At 35.5% G+C, this 15,562-nt stretch overlaps 1 protein-coding gene across 1 annotated transcript in view; it reads left to right on the top strand.

Annotated features, from left to right (window-relative positions):
- LOC129248000 (protein obstructor-E) overlaps window positions 1–15,562 on the top strand; it is a 77,003-nt gene that overhangs the window by 26,820 nt on the left and 34,621 nt on the right. The window contains exons 3-4 of the mRNA XM_054887393.1: window positions 4,365–4,548; window positions 6,717–6,835. Coding sequence (XP_054743368.1) covers window positions 4,365–4,548; window positions 6,717–6,835 — 303 coding nt within the window. The remainder of the gene's footprint in view (window positions 1–4,364; window positions 4,549–6,716; window positions 6,836–15,562) is intronic.

The following is a 15,562-nucleotide window of genomic DNA, read 5'->3' as shown; positions in this document are numbered from 1 at the left end:
CACAGAGTTTCCTCTATTCCCAATATGCAACAATGTTTTATATAACCGATTTTTTTATTCATGCGGTTCTGAGTGATTTATCTGTTTTCCACAATTTATGAAAACAAAGAAATGTCCGTAAGAATAAAAATAAATACGCGTACGCTATACTCGTCTAAACGTAGACGCTTCAAGGCAAACTATTTCAAGTATTTGCAATGAAAATACTTTGTGGCAAACAGCAGATATGCAGTGTTGCAAGTAATTGCGTAAATAAAAGTAAGACGTGAAGTGGCAACTGGAAAGTGGAGAATGGCAGCTGCACGTAAATGCACTTAAGACATGCGAATTGACAGACAGATGCACATACACACACACGTAAATAAAAATATAAGTATATATAAATACATAGAAATGATAAGAAGAGTATTAGTGATTGGCCACTGCTGGTTGGCATCTTTGCGTATAAAAATAGAAATAAAACTAAAAAAGAGGTGAACATAAAACTTAGTAACATGCAACAAGTTTCAAGTGTTTGGGGATTGGAAAAAATTATGATAGTGAAATGCAAAGACATTTTTATTTTATTTTTGAAAATGGAAACTGTCTGAGAGGTGCACTGTGCTAGTACGTTTGAGTTGTGGCAGAGAGTTTGTAAAGCAAGTGTTGCATGCAACATTGACAATGGCATTGGCATCGAGTGAACTAAGTAGTTGAGAAACCGCATGGTGCTTTGTGACAAGTGGAAGGAAATATGAAATAAAATAAGATAAAATGAAATGAATGTAAATTAAACGACAAATACAAAGAAAGTAAATGAAAAATTAAAAATACATTATATAATATTAAATAAAATGGTGTAAATTAATATAAAAATTAAAAAAATAGCTATAAATTAAAAATAATAAAACAATATTTAAATAAATGAATAAATAAATAAAATAGAACAAAATCAAATGTAATAAAATAAAAAAATTAGTAAAAAATATAAATAAATAAAAGACAACAAAAAAAAATAAAATAAAACTAATAAAAACAAAAAAAATAATAAAATAAAATCAATAAAAAACTGAAAATAAATAAAAAAAAAACAAAATAAAATAAAATAGATAAAGTTGAAAATAAAATGAAAAAACAAATAATAAAAAATTTAAATAAAATAATATACAATAAAATAAAATAGAATAAAATAATATAAAATTAAATTAAATTATAAAATTAATGATAAAAGTAAGATAAAATAAAGAAAATTTGAATAAATTATCATAAAAAAATAAACCAAATTGTAACAAAATGAAAAAAAAAGAAATACAATAAAGTAAAATATAATAAAATTTAATCAAATTAAATAACACAAAGTAAAATAAAGTAAAATAAAATAAAATAAAATAAAGTAATAGGACTATGGTTAAGTTCGTGCGGTTTTTTTTCGAAATTTGAAACTTTATTGACGTAAAATGGTTACAAATTTAGTAGTAGGGTAGGACATCCCATTTGAGCGTTTCTAAGTATGTTTTGACAACAACATGTGGCCGAGCATTGTCATGTTGCAAAATAACTTTGTCGTGTCTATCGGCGTATTGCGGCCGTTTTTCTCGCAGTGCTCGGCTCAAACGCATCAATTGTCGTCGGTAGACATCCCCCGTAATCGTTTCATTCGGTTTCAGTAGCTCATAATACACAACACCCAGCTGGTCCTACCAGATACACAGCATAACCTTCAGGCCATGAATATTCTGCGCCGACGTCGATGTTGAAGCCTCAGGGTATCCATACGTTGCCCGACGTTTTGGATTGTCGTAATGGACCCACTTTTCATCGCCAGTCACAATTCGATGCAAAAAACCCTTTCTTTTGTGCCGTTGAAGCAGTTGTTCGCATGCCATAAAACGGCGTTCAACGTCTCTTGGCTTCAATTCATACGGCACCCAATGGCCTACCTTTCGGATCATTCCCATGGCTTTTAAACGTTTGGAAATGGTTGATTGATCAACTCCCAAAGTTTTTGCAACCTCTTCTTGCGTTTGAACCGGATCTTGATCGAGCAATTCCTCCAATTCGGTATCCATGAACTTTGGCGGGGCACCCTCGCGTTCTTCGTCTTCCAAGCCAAAATCACCACTTTTAAAGCGTGCAAACCACTTCTGGCACGTTCGCTCAGCTAGAGCATGCTCACCATAAACTTCCACCAAGATACGATGACTTTCGGCTGCTTTTTTCTTCATATTAAAAAATTCCCCGCAAAAACACATTATTTGGCACGAAATTCGACATTTTCAAGTGTGGTAAAAATATTGTTGTTTACGCTTCAAATAAAAAACTTATACTGACGTTTGTGCCTTACGACAGTAGCTCTCCAATGAATGTTTGGAAATGTGGATCGATGGAATAATAATCAAGTTACGCCATCTGTTGTAAAACCGCAAGGAACTTATTCATAGTCCATTAAAATAAAAATTAAATTAAATTGATCTAAATTCAATTATGAAATTAAAGATAAAAGTAAGATCAAACAATAAAATTAAATAACATAAAAAAAATTAAAATTAATAAAATTATATAATATAAAATCAAATGGAATAAATTAAAATCAATCAATAAAAAATAAAAATTAATAAAATAAACCAAAATGTAACAAAATGAAAAAAAAATAATTGCAATAAAGTAAAATAAAATTTAATTAAATGAAATGACACAAAATTAAAAAAAGAAATAGAAAACTAAATGAAAAAAACAAAGAAAAAGACTTTCAATAAAATAGAAATATTATAAAAATAAAATGAAATGGAAACTGGTAAAATAATAAAATAAGATACAAAAAAACAAATAAATTAAATAAAATAATAACAATAAAAGAATTTAAAAAAAATTTTCAAATAAAATATAATCAAATAAAAAAGAAAGCAATATGAAATAAAACATAAGAAATAGTTAAAAAAAAAATCAAATAAAATAAAATAATGGACAAAATAGAAAAAAATTCGATGAAATAAAATAAAACAGGATGTTATAGAACAAAAAAATTAATAAATAAATTAAAAAATATATAAATAAATAAATATAAAATAAAAACTATAAATAAAAATATAAATAAACTAAAAGCAATTGAAAAAATTTTAAACTAAAGTCAAATAATATGAAAAATAAGATAAAATAAAAAAAACTAAAATAAGTCAAATAAAATAAAATAAATTTGAGTAAACAAAAAAATTGTATAAAAAAGTTAAATAAAATAAAATAAATGAAATAAAATAAATCAAACAAAAAAGTTATTGAAAAAAAATTTAACTAAAGCGAAACAATAGAAAAAATTGGAAAAAATTAAATCGTATATAATAAAACAAAAAAAGTACAAATGGATTAAAAAATATAAATTAACTTAAAAAAGTTTTGAAAAATTTATATATTGAAGTCAAATAATATGAAAAAATAAGATAAGTAAACTAAACAAATTAATTAATGTAAATGAAGTAAAATAAAATAATTTATAGCAAACAAAAGTTGTGTAAAAAAGTTAAGTTAAGAAATAAAATAAATGAAGAAACATGAAATAAAGCAAGCAAAAAAGTTATCAATAAGACAAAAAATCAAATAAAATAAATTTAAGTAAAGTAAAACTATAGGTAAGAAATTGAAAGATATAAATAAACTAAAAAATATTAATTATTAAAAATAAAAATATAAATAATAAATATTATTAAATTAAAATAATATAATATAAAAAAATGAGATAAAATAAAAAATTTATTAATCCATAATTGAGCAAACAAGAGAATAAAAGAGCAAAATTAAGCAAAATAAAATAGAATAAAATTTAAAAAATACCAATACAAGAAAAGTAAAATAATTGAAATATTTAAATAAAATAATAATAATAAATTAAATAAGATATTTTAAACTAATTTAACATAGTAAATAAAATTAAACTACGGCGGCCGCCGTAGCCGAATGGGTTGGTGCGCGACTACCATTCGGAATTCACAGTTCTCTCTGTGTCGGTTCGAATCTCGGTGAAAACACCAAAATAAAGGAAAACATTTTTCTAATAGCGGTCGCCCCTCGGCAGGCAATGGCAAACCTCCGAGTGTAATTCTGCCATGAAAAAGCTCCTCATAAAAATATCTGCCCTTCGGAGTCGGCTTGAAACTGTAGGTCCCTCCATTTGTGGAACAACATCAAGACGCACACCACAAATACGAGGAGGAGCTAGGCCAAACATTCAAAAAGGGTGTACGCGCCAATTATATATACATACAATATATAAATGTTAAAACGGAAAATTAAAAACTTAAAAAAATTAGCAAAATTTCCACTGAACGCAAAATCTAATTCAAAATATCTTTCTCATTTAATTTTTACAATTAATGTTTTAAATTTATTTTCAGGTACGGCCTTAGCTCAACGCAATAATTTCCGTACTGGCCCCGGACATCCAACATCACAGCGACATTTACCAAAGCGACCCACCGATCCGCCACCGTCAGAAGGCTACGAGCCTACAGATGAATGTCCAGAAGCGAATGGCTTCTTCCCCGATGTGGAGCAGTGTGACAAATACTACTCTTGCTTGTAAGTTAACAATTGCATAGTGCTTTTTATAGAAAAACGCCCTCCTCTTTGTTTTAGAATCTCACACATTCAATATTCTGAGCAAGTTTAGGGTGAGCTTGTCTTCCAATTTGTGAAACAGGACTCAGTGTTTCCTAAGTTATAATAGCTTTACAGTAGCTATTTAAAAAATCATCAATTCACCCTAGCATATCAATACACCCAAAACCCCGTCCGATGGGGTCCAATAGTGAATAAAATCGCATTATAAATCGTCTCTTACCTGGACGAAAGAAATTATACAATGCCCACTCTCCTTTAGCACTATCTCTACTAATTAGACAGAGGTCTTAAGCGCGCAGTCGACTTTTCCGAGGAGCTTGATGATCTCAGGTCCGTAGAAATTAGGATTATGGTCAAAGATATAATAATAACAATAATAATAATAGGCGCTTACAGCCTTTGTGGGTGGTTGGACGAGTTCTTTCTCCTATCTGTTGTGTCGTCTCGATGGTCAAAGTAATACATAATCTTATAATCAATTGATTTTAGAAAGTAAACATTTTGCAAACCACCTGCGGCATCAAAAGTTAGTGAGCTCAGGTGTGCCCTGTTCTGCACTGGCGTCTAAGCGAACCTATAATCAGAATCTGGTAACTTCGGGTATACCCATACTTCGGGGTATTCTATAGTTTTGTAGTTGACCAAAATAATCTTGTGTCCTAGGTAAGTAAATATTGAGGTTCTGAACCGCCGCATAGATAGTTTTGCGGTATTAAATGTAAAGCATTAAAACCCCATACTACGTGAGACACACTCTGGGATCAGTTGTAGATTGTAGATGTATACAATATATTTCAGATGGTATCTGGAAAGTTTTCGTGACACTTTATTGCCTTGTTTCTAACATTATTGAAAGATATTTCCTGGGAACTCCGAACGGCAGATGGTTTTTTATGAGTAGCTTTTTCATGGCAGAAATACACTCGGAGGTTTGGCATTGTCTGCCTTACTTTTTTGTTAAAATTAGATTATAGTTATTTGAACGTTTGAAAGATCGTTCATGGTTCTTGAGCTAGTTCCATGTCGTATTCTTTTTCTACGTTGTAGAGACTCTACCCTGTATGACTTTTCTTGCCTTGCCCAATGATTTTTCGTATCTTTCAAATCATAACCACTTGCTTCCCACTTTATGAATATCTATTCAAAATTCATAGTATTCAGGGCAGATCACAGACAGCCTAGAAGCGCATGAAATGTGTGATGCGTGCAAATGTCACCACAGCTTTCTTTATTTGGCTTTTGATATCATCACTGGAAACTCCAGAGACCGATCTAAAGGTGCCTAAATAGCTGAAAGATTATACATCTTCGAGATAGATAAAATCAATTGAGAAATTTTGCGTACTTCCTTTGCTTATACGCATAACTTTGGTTTTCTGGATATTGCTCTTCAGGCCGGGTTCCTCAGCTGCTGCACCCACCTTTATAGGGTGCCCGAATCACTCAGTCAAGAATCAACTCTATCCCAGCTTCAGTGATTTTACTTTCTTGGTGTGCCTCTTTAGTTGAAATCTATGCACCTTCCGTTAACCTTTCCAAAACTATCAAGTCTGCCCAATAAGCAGCTCACAGCCAGCTTAGATATTCACACCTGTTCCCACGGTGAAAATTTATTTTTACAACTCTAATTAATTATTTCCTTCCTCATTTTTTAATAACTCAAATAATTGTGTTTCTGCCTCATTTTTCTGCCGCCCAAAAGGTTTTACGAAACCACACAGTAATAAAATTTGCTTTAAGTAACTTAATCTCCAGACGCATTATGTACGGCTCATTTAATGTCACTAGAAACCATAAACAACAATAAATATCAAAGCAATCACCCAACCCTCCACACCGGCCAAGGTAAACACGTTAAATGGCAAGACTTACCCGCACCAAAAGCTTCCACCAGTTTTTGAGAGCTTTTACCTTTGCATCGACAGCAATATTTTTAATCAATATTTCATACCAGAAATAATAATAAAGCGACAGCAAATACCTACACTGCCGCATATCATCGGCAATAAAAGAAAAGAATTTCTTACAACAATAATTCGTCTGCTTTCACTGATTTTCTTCCTACACAAGCGTGTACATACTTTTAGAATATTTATAAAATTTATTTATGTATTAATTAATTGCAGTGAGGGCCAACCGACTGAGCGTCTCTGTGCCGATGGTATGGTCTTCAACGACTACAGCCCTCTGGAGGAGAAATGCGATCTGCCGTATAACATCGATTGCAGCAAGCGTTCGAAATTACGTGAGTAGATTACCTTTATAGGCATATAATAAATACACATATACATACTTATATATACACACATTCATACACACAAGGGTATGTATGGAAAGAATTTATGTGAGCAAGCAATTTATGTAGGCATCAAATAACTGCGGGATTTGGGGTCGCATTAGGTGCAAAAAAACGTGAGAGCTGAAATTTGTAAATATTGCAAAGGCAAATAAAATAAAATAAAACAATTGAATTATATAAGGATTTCCATTTCGTTTTATGCTGCGAGCATTTTTGGTAATTGCCTGATTAGCCTTCGCAGATATTGAATACGGAAACTAATACGTTTGAAACTAAGTGCGATGAATTTGGAGGGAAACGGATTCTTCTATTCAGTAAAACACAATTTTCATTTGTCTATGAAATTTTCATTTGTTGCCGGAAAAATATTTCTTACAGTCAATTCGCTCCTTTCAACATTCTGAGATTACATTCAAACATAACATTTGCACGGGCATACCCGATTTATATCGAAAAGGCATACCCGAGAAACTCTGTAATTTGATAAAAGCGCAATATTCCTACTTCAAATGTAAAGTAGTGCATGAAGCAATGCTCGTACACCCAATCAAAGTATGCAGTTGCGCTCAGTAGTCAGTTGCGTATTCTGATGCATCCTTTTTCATTTACAGTTCCTAATTGTAATTGACGAAATTTTACACAATGCAATTGGCAAAAATCCCCGAAGAGGTATTGTATGGAATCCCCTATCCGTTGAGCATCTAAACGATTTGGTTTATGCTGACGCAATCGCTCTTTTCTCAAGTAAAGAGTCTCATCTGCAGCCCAAACTGAATGGTTTGCGCGACCAATCTTTAAGGTGAGGTCTCAAAATAAATACCAAGAAAGCGAAATCAATTAGCATAAATGCTAAACAGCCTTATAACATTGCCATTGCTGGCCAACAGATTGAAGAAGTTGGAGAGTTCCCGTACCTTGGCAGCCAAATTACTGCAAACGGTGGCGCTTTTGCTGAAATAACTGCAAGATTAAGCAAAGCAAAAGCAGCTCTTGCGAAGCTCAAAAGAGTGTGGTACTCCAAGCGGCTTACGGAGAAAACGCAAATACGTAGTTTTAGTTCTAACATCAAATCGGTCCAGTTGTATGGTTGCGAACCCTGGTCAACATCAGCGGAGATGGTATTTAAACTGCAAATGTTTGTAAATCCATGGTTTGATCTGGTGTCAAAGAAGTTGTTAAGCCAGTTTTTAAGGACCTCTTTGTTATCGAAGGTAACGCCCTTCATATGGCTTGACAGGGAAAGGAAAAAATGGTAATCGGTCGGTGCAAGGTTCTGAGGATACGGCGGATGCTGACGGACCTCCTATTCGAGCTCTTGGAGTACCGCTTTGACGACTTGTGCAACATGGGGTCTAGCGTGGTCATGAAGGAGTATGGTTTAATCATATCGTTCAGATCTTTTCAGTCGAATAGCCTCATAAACGAGGTGTAGCTGAGCACTGTAGAGCTTCTTGTTGACCGTGGCATTCTTTTCGAGCACTTCCCAGTGCATCGTGGCCTTCCAGTCCCACCAAACACATTTCATTATATTCTTTGGATGAAGATCCGGCTTGACTCTTGGCTTTGGCGTATCTACTAGAGCCACCCACTTCTTTCTTTACTTCATATTGATGTATAGACACCATTTCTCATCTCCCGTGACGATTCGGTACTAAAAGCGCTGTTTATGACTGCGTGTTGCTCGATGGTGGGCGAGCTGCTGAGAAGCAATTTCAAGGCGACTTTCTTTGTTTTTTTCGTCGAGCTCGTGAGGCACCGCGGCTCTCTTTTTTTAAGTAAATCGCATTGAATGAAGGTGATTGAAAATCGCTTTATGATCGCAGTTCATTTTTTCTGCTAATTCACGACTGGTTTGGCGACCGTTCTCCTTCAAAGGTTAGGTGAGACTCGCCTATGACAACTTCTGCGTACACGTCGCAAGTGTCCTGGGCTGCTTCGTCAGGTTTTTGACCTCGATAAAAAGCAAACAAGGGCAGGTGTCGAAAATGTTGATTTTTGCCTCTTGGCAAACTCAAAAATACAATTAAAATATTAGGTTGGCAACTAAGTAATTGAGGATTTCACCCATAGAAGGCTTCAGTTGAATTTTTAGGTTTGCAGACGTAGTACAAATGTAAAACACATTTTGTTATTTGATAGTTGGCAATTCAGCTGTCAATCAGTAAAAACAGTTTTTTGATCGGTTGCATAGTTTTCGTTTGGCGTTCGTTGAGAAATGGAAAATCAAAAGGAACATTTTCGTCATATTTTGCGTTTTTATTTCCGCAAAGGGCTGTTTATGCTGACGAAACCTTAAAAGAACGGCAGTCAAAATTGGTTTGCCAAATTTCGTTCTGGTGATTTTTCACTCAAAGATGAAAAACGATCTGGTCGTCCAGTTGAAGTTGATGACACCCTAATCAAGGCAATAATCGATTTGGATGGTCACAGTACAACAAGTGAGATTGCAGAGAAGCTTCATGTATCACATACATGCACTGAAAGTCACTTAAAACAACTTGGCTATGTTCAAAACGCAACGCATTAACAGCTGCGATTTGCTAAAGAAACGCAATGAAAATGATCCATTTTTAAAACGACTGATAACTGGCGATAAAAAATGCGTTGTTTACAACAAAACCAAGTGGAAAAGATCATGGAGCAAGCCACGTGACCAAAGACAAACAACATCAAAAGCTTATATTCATCAAAAGAAGGTGTTGTTATCAGTTTGGTGGGATTACAAAGGAGTTGTCTACTTTGAACTCTTACCACCAAACCGAACGATCAATTCCGATGTCTACATTAAACAACTAATGAAATTAAACAAATCAGTTGAAGAAAAGCGGCTCGAATTGACAAATCAAAAAGGCATTGTATTCCATAATGACAATGCAAGGCCACACACATCCTTGTCTACTCGGCAAAAATTATTGGAGCTTGGTTGGAATGTTTTGGCACACCAACCATATAGTACTGACCTTGCATCATCTGATTGCTGTTTGTTTCGATCTTTACAAAACTCCTTGAATGGTAAAAATTTCAATAAGGATGATGATGTCAAATCGTACCTGATTGAGTTTTTTTCTAACAAAAACCAGAAGTTTTATGAGCGAGGGATTATTATGCTGCCTGAAAGATGGCAAAAGGTCAGTGATTAAAAAGCGCAATACATTACAGAATAAAGTCATTGAGTTCCATGAAAAATTTGATTTTGAATTTCTAAAAAAATCCGCAATTACTTAGTTGCCAACCTAATAGTTTTGTAGAGCAGAAAGAGTTCTATCGAATGCCAAGCATCAAACAAATCGATGTAAAGTAAAAGAAAATATAAAAACGCTATGAACTCAACATGAAATATGACTCAAACAAACTATGGTACTAAATGATGATGGTTATACAGTCTGACAAAAAATATTTTTTTAGCCTGTTATAGGCTTAGTCAAGTAGAAAAAAATGCATACTCCAAATTTTGAATTAAGCCTCAAATTTGACCCTGTGTAACAAATAATTTTTTTTAATATACTGTTTTTTACGTACTTTTCGAATAAGAAACACAGAAATTGCCTAAAAAGCTGTTCATTAGATCTAACATTCAATCGACAGGTAAAATAGAAAGGAATAGACTATTTGTCAGCAGATATACGTGCATACTGAGTCAAGAGATATACATACATGTGCGTTTATATGCATTTCATATTCGAACATATAACTTTAGACGTATACGTAGCTCTACCTTTCTATTTCGGTATCATACCAGGCAAGCGAAATACGTGAGCAAATTCGTTAATGAATTCAAAGTGCGTGCATGGAGGAGTGCCAATATACTGTAATCGTACGTCGACTCGCATGATAGGTGAGAATGGTAGTGATGTGGTTTGGAAAGTATTGCAGGCTGTGGGAATATATTGCTCGTATCACCTTATGATCGTAAGCTTAAGCATAGAAGAGTAGAATAAGTTGAGTTTGCTCTCCTTTGCAAATTAAGATTATATACTCGTACAGGTATATACACAAGTATGTAAAGGTGTGTAAGTGTGCTTCTGGTTTTACTTATTTGTATATTATATAATTAGCCAATTTACCACCCAGGCTCTAGTGTTCATTGCAATTTACCTTTCTATGGGTTACTTGCCCAGTGGTCTTATTTGATGGGTTGCTTTTTAGCTGGATTTTCGTCCAAAAAATCAAATGAAATTTCTCAAGAAAGATCACTAGTAAGTAGTTATACAAGTAGATGCCATTTTTTGGGACAACATTACGATGCACACTAAAAACTGGTAAAGGATTTTTGCCTGAATTCCTTTCAGAGAAGTCTGTTGAATATTAAAGGCAAAATATTTTTGAAAAGCGCGAATTATCTACACTTCATCTTACAGATTATGCTGCAGAAATCTGCAGAATATTCTTCCGGAAGCACTGTGAGAAAATCTAGATCTTTTGGAGGGATTGGTAGGGATAGATGAATTGGCATTTGAATTGACATTCATCGCTATGTGTAACTGGACGATGACCCAGAGAGAGGAGAGCTCTTGCCCACCAAGACCGCCCCTAAGAGGAAAAACCACCTTGGTGGACAACTGAACTCTCTTAAACTAAGGCTTCATGTAGACGACTGTATAATAGAGCAAGAACGATTAAATCTTCGTCCACATGGGAACAGTATAAAGTAGGATTAGGAATCTACAAGTCCGAAATTAGGAAAGCGAAACGAGTCTAATGAAAAGTATTCTGCGAAAGCGTGAAAGGCTGTCCAAGGATGAGCCTTCATTGGACTCAGTTGGGCCCTTTCAACCACTCTTACCCTAGCGCTTCACGTAAATGTGGTACCTTCAGATATCGCAGGGAATACTGCAAGTGCAGCAATCAGTATTCAGAGGTATTCGCTAGACTTAAGCTACGTACACTATAGTATTCTTAGAAGTATTGAGTTCATCCTCATAGTGCTTGAACAATGTACATCCTCCCTGAGCCCGAGTGATACCAGTTCCGTTGATAATTCCTCAAGGGAAAGAAGTGGGCTTGCTGCAACATTTTGAGACAAGGCATGGCAAATATTTTACGAATGGCTCGAACTTGGACGGAAGGGTTAATGGGGGAGTATTCGACAAGGAGCTCCCCATCAAGCTCAAATTTAAGTTACTGGATCTCTGTAGTGTTTTCCTAGTGGAGGTAGGCGCAATCAAAGCAGCATTAGATTAGTTGCTTACTTCTTTAACTACTGTTAGGGAGGCAAGCATTTACTCCCACACCCAAGCGACAATTAGAGCCTTGGGCTCGTTGTTGGTGTGCTCGAAATTAGAACACAAGAATGCCTGATTTTTTTCTTGTTTACATCCGAATGCTTCGGTATTAAATTCATTCGGGAACTCGGTCATAGTAGCATAGCGGGAAACTGCTGGACGGATAAGTTAGCCAGACAGTGGACCTCAAAATGAGAGGATTGAGGATTGGGGTTCTTTTAGAACCTGCAGTCTGCTCCTAAAAAAAAGATGGGCCTCGCTTGAACTCAGCTAGTGCTGGGTTAGTGCGCAAACTTGCATATTCGCGAAATCCTTCTGGTTACAGGTAGATTGGTGGCGCTCGACGGAACTTTTAAGGTCAAGTCAAGTAAAAGGCCGCAGGTCTCGAATTTGGTGGATATCCTTACCGGACATTGTCCGTTAGGTATCCAGGCGTGAAGCCTTCGGATTGCTTCAAGTCGTTTCTGAAAAAGTTGTGTGGAGAATTAGGTGGAATCATCTCAGCTACCATCTCAGCTAAGAAGCCACTTATCCAACCTTCGTAGCCATACTCAATAAATTTTTAATTACATTGAGTTTGGGCGCTTGCGCTCACGTTTCAACCCCTTGGTAAGAGTTTCAGAAAAGCCTTGATAGAACAATATTCGATTTGTGTTTGGAGTTATTGTCTTGATAGAATCAAAGTCTATACCGAAAACCTGATTTTACAGAACTGCAATAAATTAGTTTTCAATAAATTTAAAGAAGTAATTTTATCCATTTTATGAAAGCAAATTTTTCGACCTCTGCTGATGTCATCACAACTCCAAACCATAATATGAGCGTGTTTTACAGAGCCTCGCAGGCTCTTCGACTACAGCTTTGAATTGTTTGGCGCCAGATAAACGTCTTTCTGTCAGAACCAAAGAGATCCAATTTGCGTTCGTCAGCAAAAAAACAAAAAAACGTCAGCAAAAAAAAAACAAAAAAACACAACAAAAGGTTTCGCCCTTATTAAAAAGATTTTTGGCGAACTACTTTTTGGTCGTTATAAATTGGGCACTAAAAAATGAATTGTTTTCCATGAAAATCGCCATTACAGAGAATTATTCTATTAGTTTCTGGATTATAAGACCTTCTGAGTATCAGCTGAACTTCTCTTATCAATGTTGATGCCCTCATGGTTGGGTATTTCCGGATTGCCTTCAATATCCATCTTTCGTTAGCCTCTGTAAACATTTTATTTAGGGTTCTGCCACTTTACGGCTCTGCCAATCTGCCGCTTTACCAACCACTTTATTTTCACGGACAAATCATTTTATGCTATACTGAACTATGGAGCTAAAAATGGCAGCAAACTTTTTCTGTGAATTACCATTGTAAGTTGAAGAAGCTGGCGGCCGCCGTGGCCGAATGAGTTGGTGCGTGACTACCATTCGGAATTTAGAGAGAGAACGTCGGTTCGAATCTCGGTGAAAGATATAAATTAAGAAAAAACCTTTTTCTAATAACGGTCGCCCCTCGCCATGAAAAAGCTCCTCGTAAAAAATATCTGCCGTTCGGAGTCAGCTTGAAACTGTAGGTCCCTTCATTTGTGGAACAACATCAAGACGCACACCACAAATAGGAGGAGGAGCTCGGCCAAATACCTAGAAAGGGTGTACGCGCCAATTATATATATACAAGGAGTTGAATTAATAATTCGCAAGTTACTATAAACGTGCGGCGACCCATCCGCTTGTATTCGCGTGCGATCTTTCGTAATCACCCTAAGAAATAGTTCAGAGTAGCATTCAATAAAATGTGCATAGTTTGCAAGCTGCAATTTTGGCGCCAATAACGGTAAAGGTTCTCACACAAAACAAGCCGTGTGGTCATTTTGTGCTGTATTTTGTTTTTGTTGTAAATATTCTTCTTAAATTAAGGTAGGTAGGGTAGGTAGGGTAGGTAGGGTGGTTGTCGCAAGACACACTTAGACCTTCAGCAGGTCCATTGTGATACCACTGGAGCTTATCCTTACTCTACGTGTTCCTTTTCAAACCATCCGGTTGCTTTAATAAACGAGCAGAGCTTCGTTATTTTTAGATGGGCTATGTCCGCTACATCGGTTAGAAATGCTGTATCGAGAGTGCGCAGCCTTCTCATAGCTAGGCTTTCACACTCACATAAAAGGTGTCTGACTGTTTCCTCTTCTTCTGTATTAAGACAGCTTCTACAGAAATCGAAGTAAGGGAGTCCTAACCTTCTAGCGTGGCTGCCTATTAAGCAATGACCAGTTAAAACACCTATCATTTTTCTTATAGATTCTCTGTTGAGTCGTAGCAAGATCTTCGATCGACCGCTGTTCCAGTTCGGCCATGTCTGTCTGCTTAGTTCGCATGTTGTGAGGTTTTGCCAGATTGTATTTACCTTTTTGATGGTTTCCCTGTCTATAAGTAATTTACAAGTGGCTATGGGCATGGGTATCAGCGCCTTATCCGGTTCGAGACCGAGCGTTGTACCGGTTCTTGCGAGTTCATCCGCCTTACAATTTCCTGCAATGTTTCTGTGGCCTGGTACCCAGATAAGGTGCACCTTGTAGCACTTAGATAATTCATCTAGTAGTTTAAAACATTCTAGAACTGTTTTTGACGAGTGTGTTTCTGATTCCAGCGCTTTTATTGCTGCTTGACTGTCCGAGTAAATGAAGACTTCATTTGCGGATAATACTCTCGTTTTTGTCTCTTTAAGCCCTTCTTTTATGGCAGTGACTTCCGCCTGAAATACACTGCAGTGATCAGGCAAGCGAAATGATTGGCATACTCCGAGTTTGTCGGAGTAGACCCCTCCGCCTACTTGGTTGTCTAGTTTTGAGCCATCTGTGTAGATGTTTAAGTTATTTATCTTGACAATGAGCCCGTTATCCCATTCCTCTTTGGAAGGAAATACTGTGACAAAGGATTTATCGAAATTGATGTCCTTGGTCTTACAGAAATCCGTTGTGCTGGGAATGCAGGGGAATTGTTCCAAAATTGAGGAGTGCCCTCTTTGGTACGTTCTGAGTAGGCCGATTTCTCTTAGTCTGAGAGTTGCTTTGGCAGCTGTTTGCTTACCGTACTGCTCTATTGGTAAAATGCTAAGAATAATATCACTGGTTTACAGCCAAAATGCACCAGAGACGCCGTTATGAAATTCCTATGTAAAATCACCGTCTGATTCCGAAAATCAAGGTTATTTTTTATTCTATGGTAACGTTTTTGAGATATTTACGAATTACCGTTATTTCAATAAAACAAAAAATTGGGCCCACTTAATCATATATATCTCGAAAACGAATTGAGCGATTTCAAAACCGTTTAAAGCTTTTAAAAGGTAATAAAATTTCCTATATACTGTGTATAAAACACTTTTTGCTAGGTCCTGCAGATTCAAAGATAACGAACTATCATAACGGATTTTTTAAATTTTTTTTGTAAAAATATAAAAAAATTTG

The sequence above is a fragment of the Anastrepha obliqua genome, chromosome 5 (assembly GCF_027943255.1).
Source record: "Anastrepha obliqua isolate idAnaObli1 chromosome 5, idAnaObli1_1.0, whole genome shotgun sequence".
Lineage (NCBI taxonomy): Eukaryota > Metazoa > Arthropoda > Insecta > Diptera > Tephritidae > Anastrepha > Anastrepha obliqua.
Note: the sequence above shows the minus strand (reverse complement) of the source record. Positions and strands in the feature narration are given on the sequence as shown.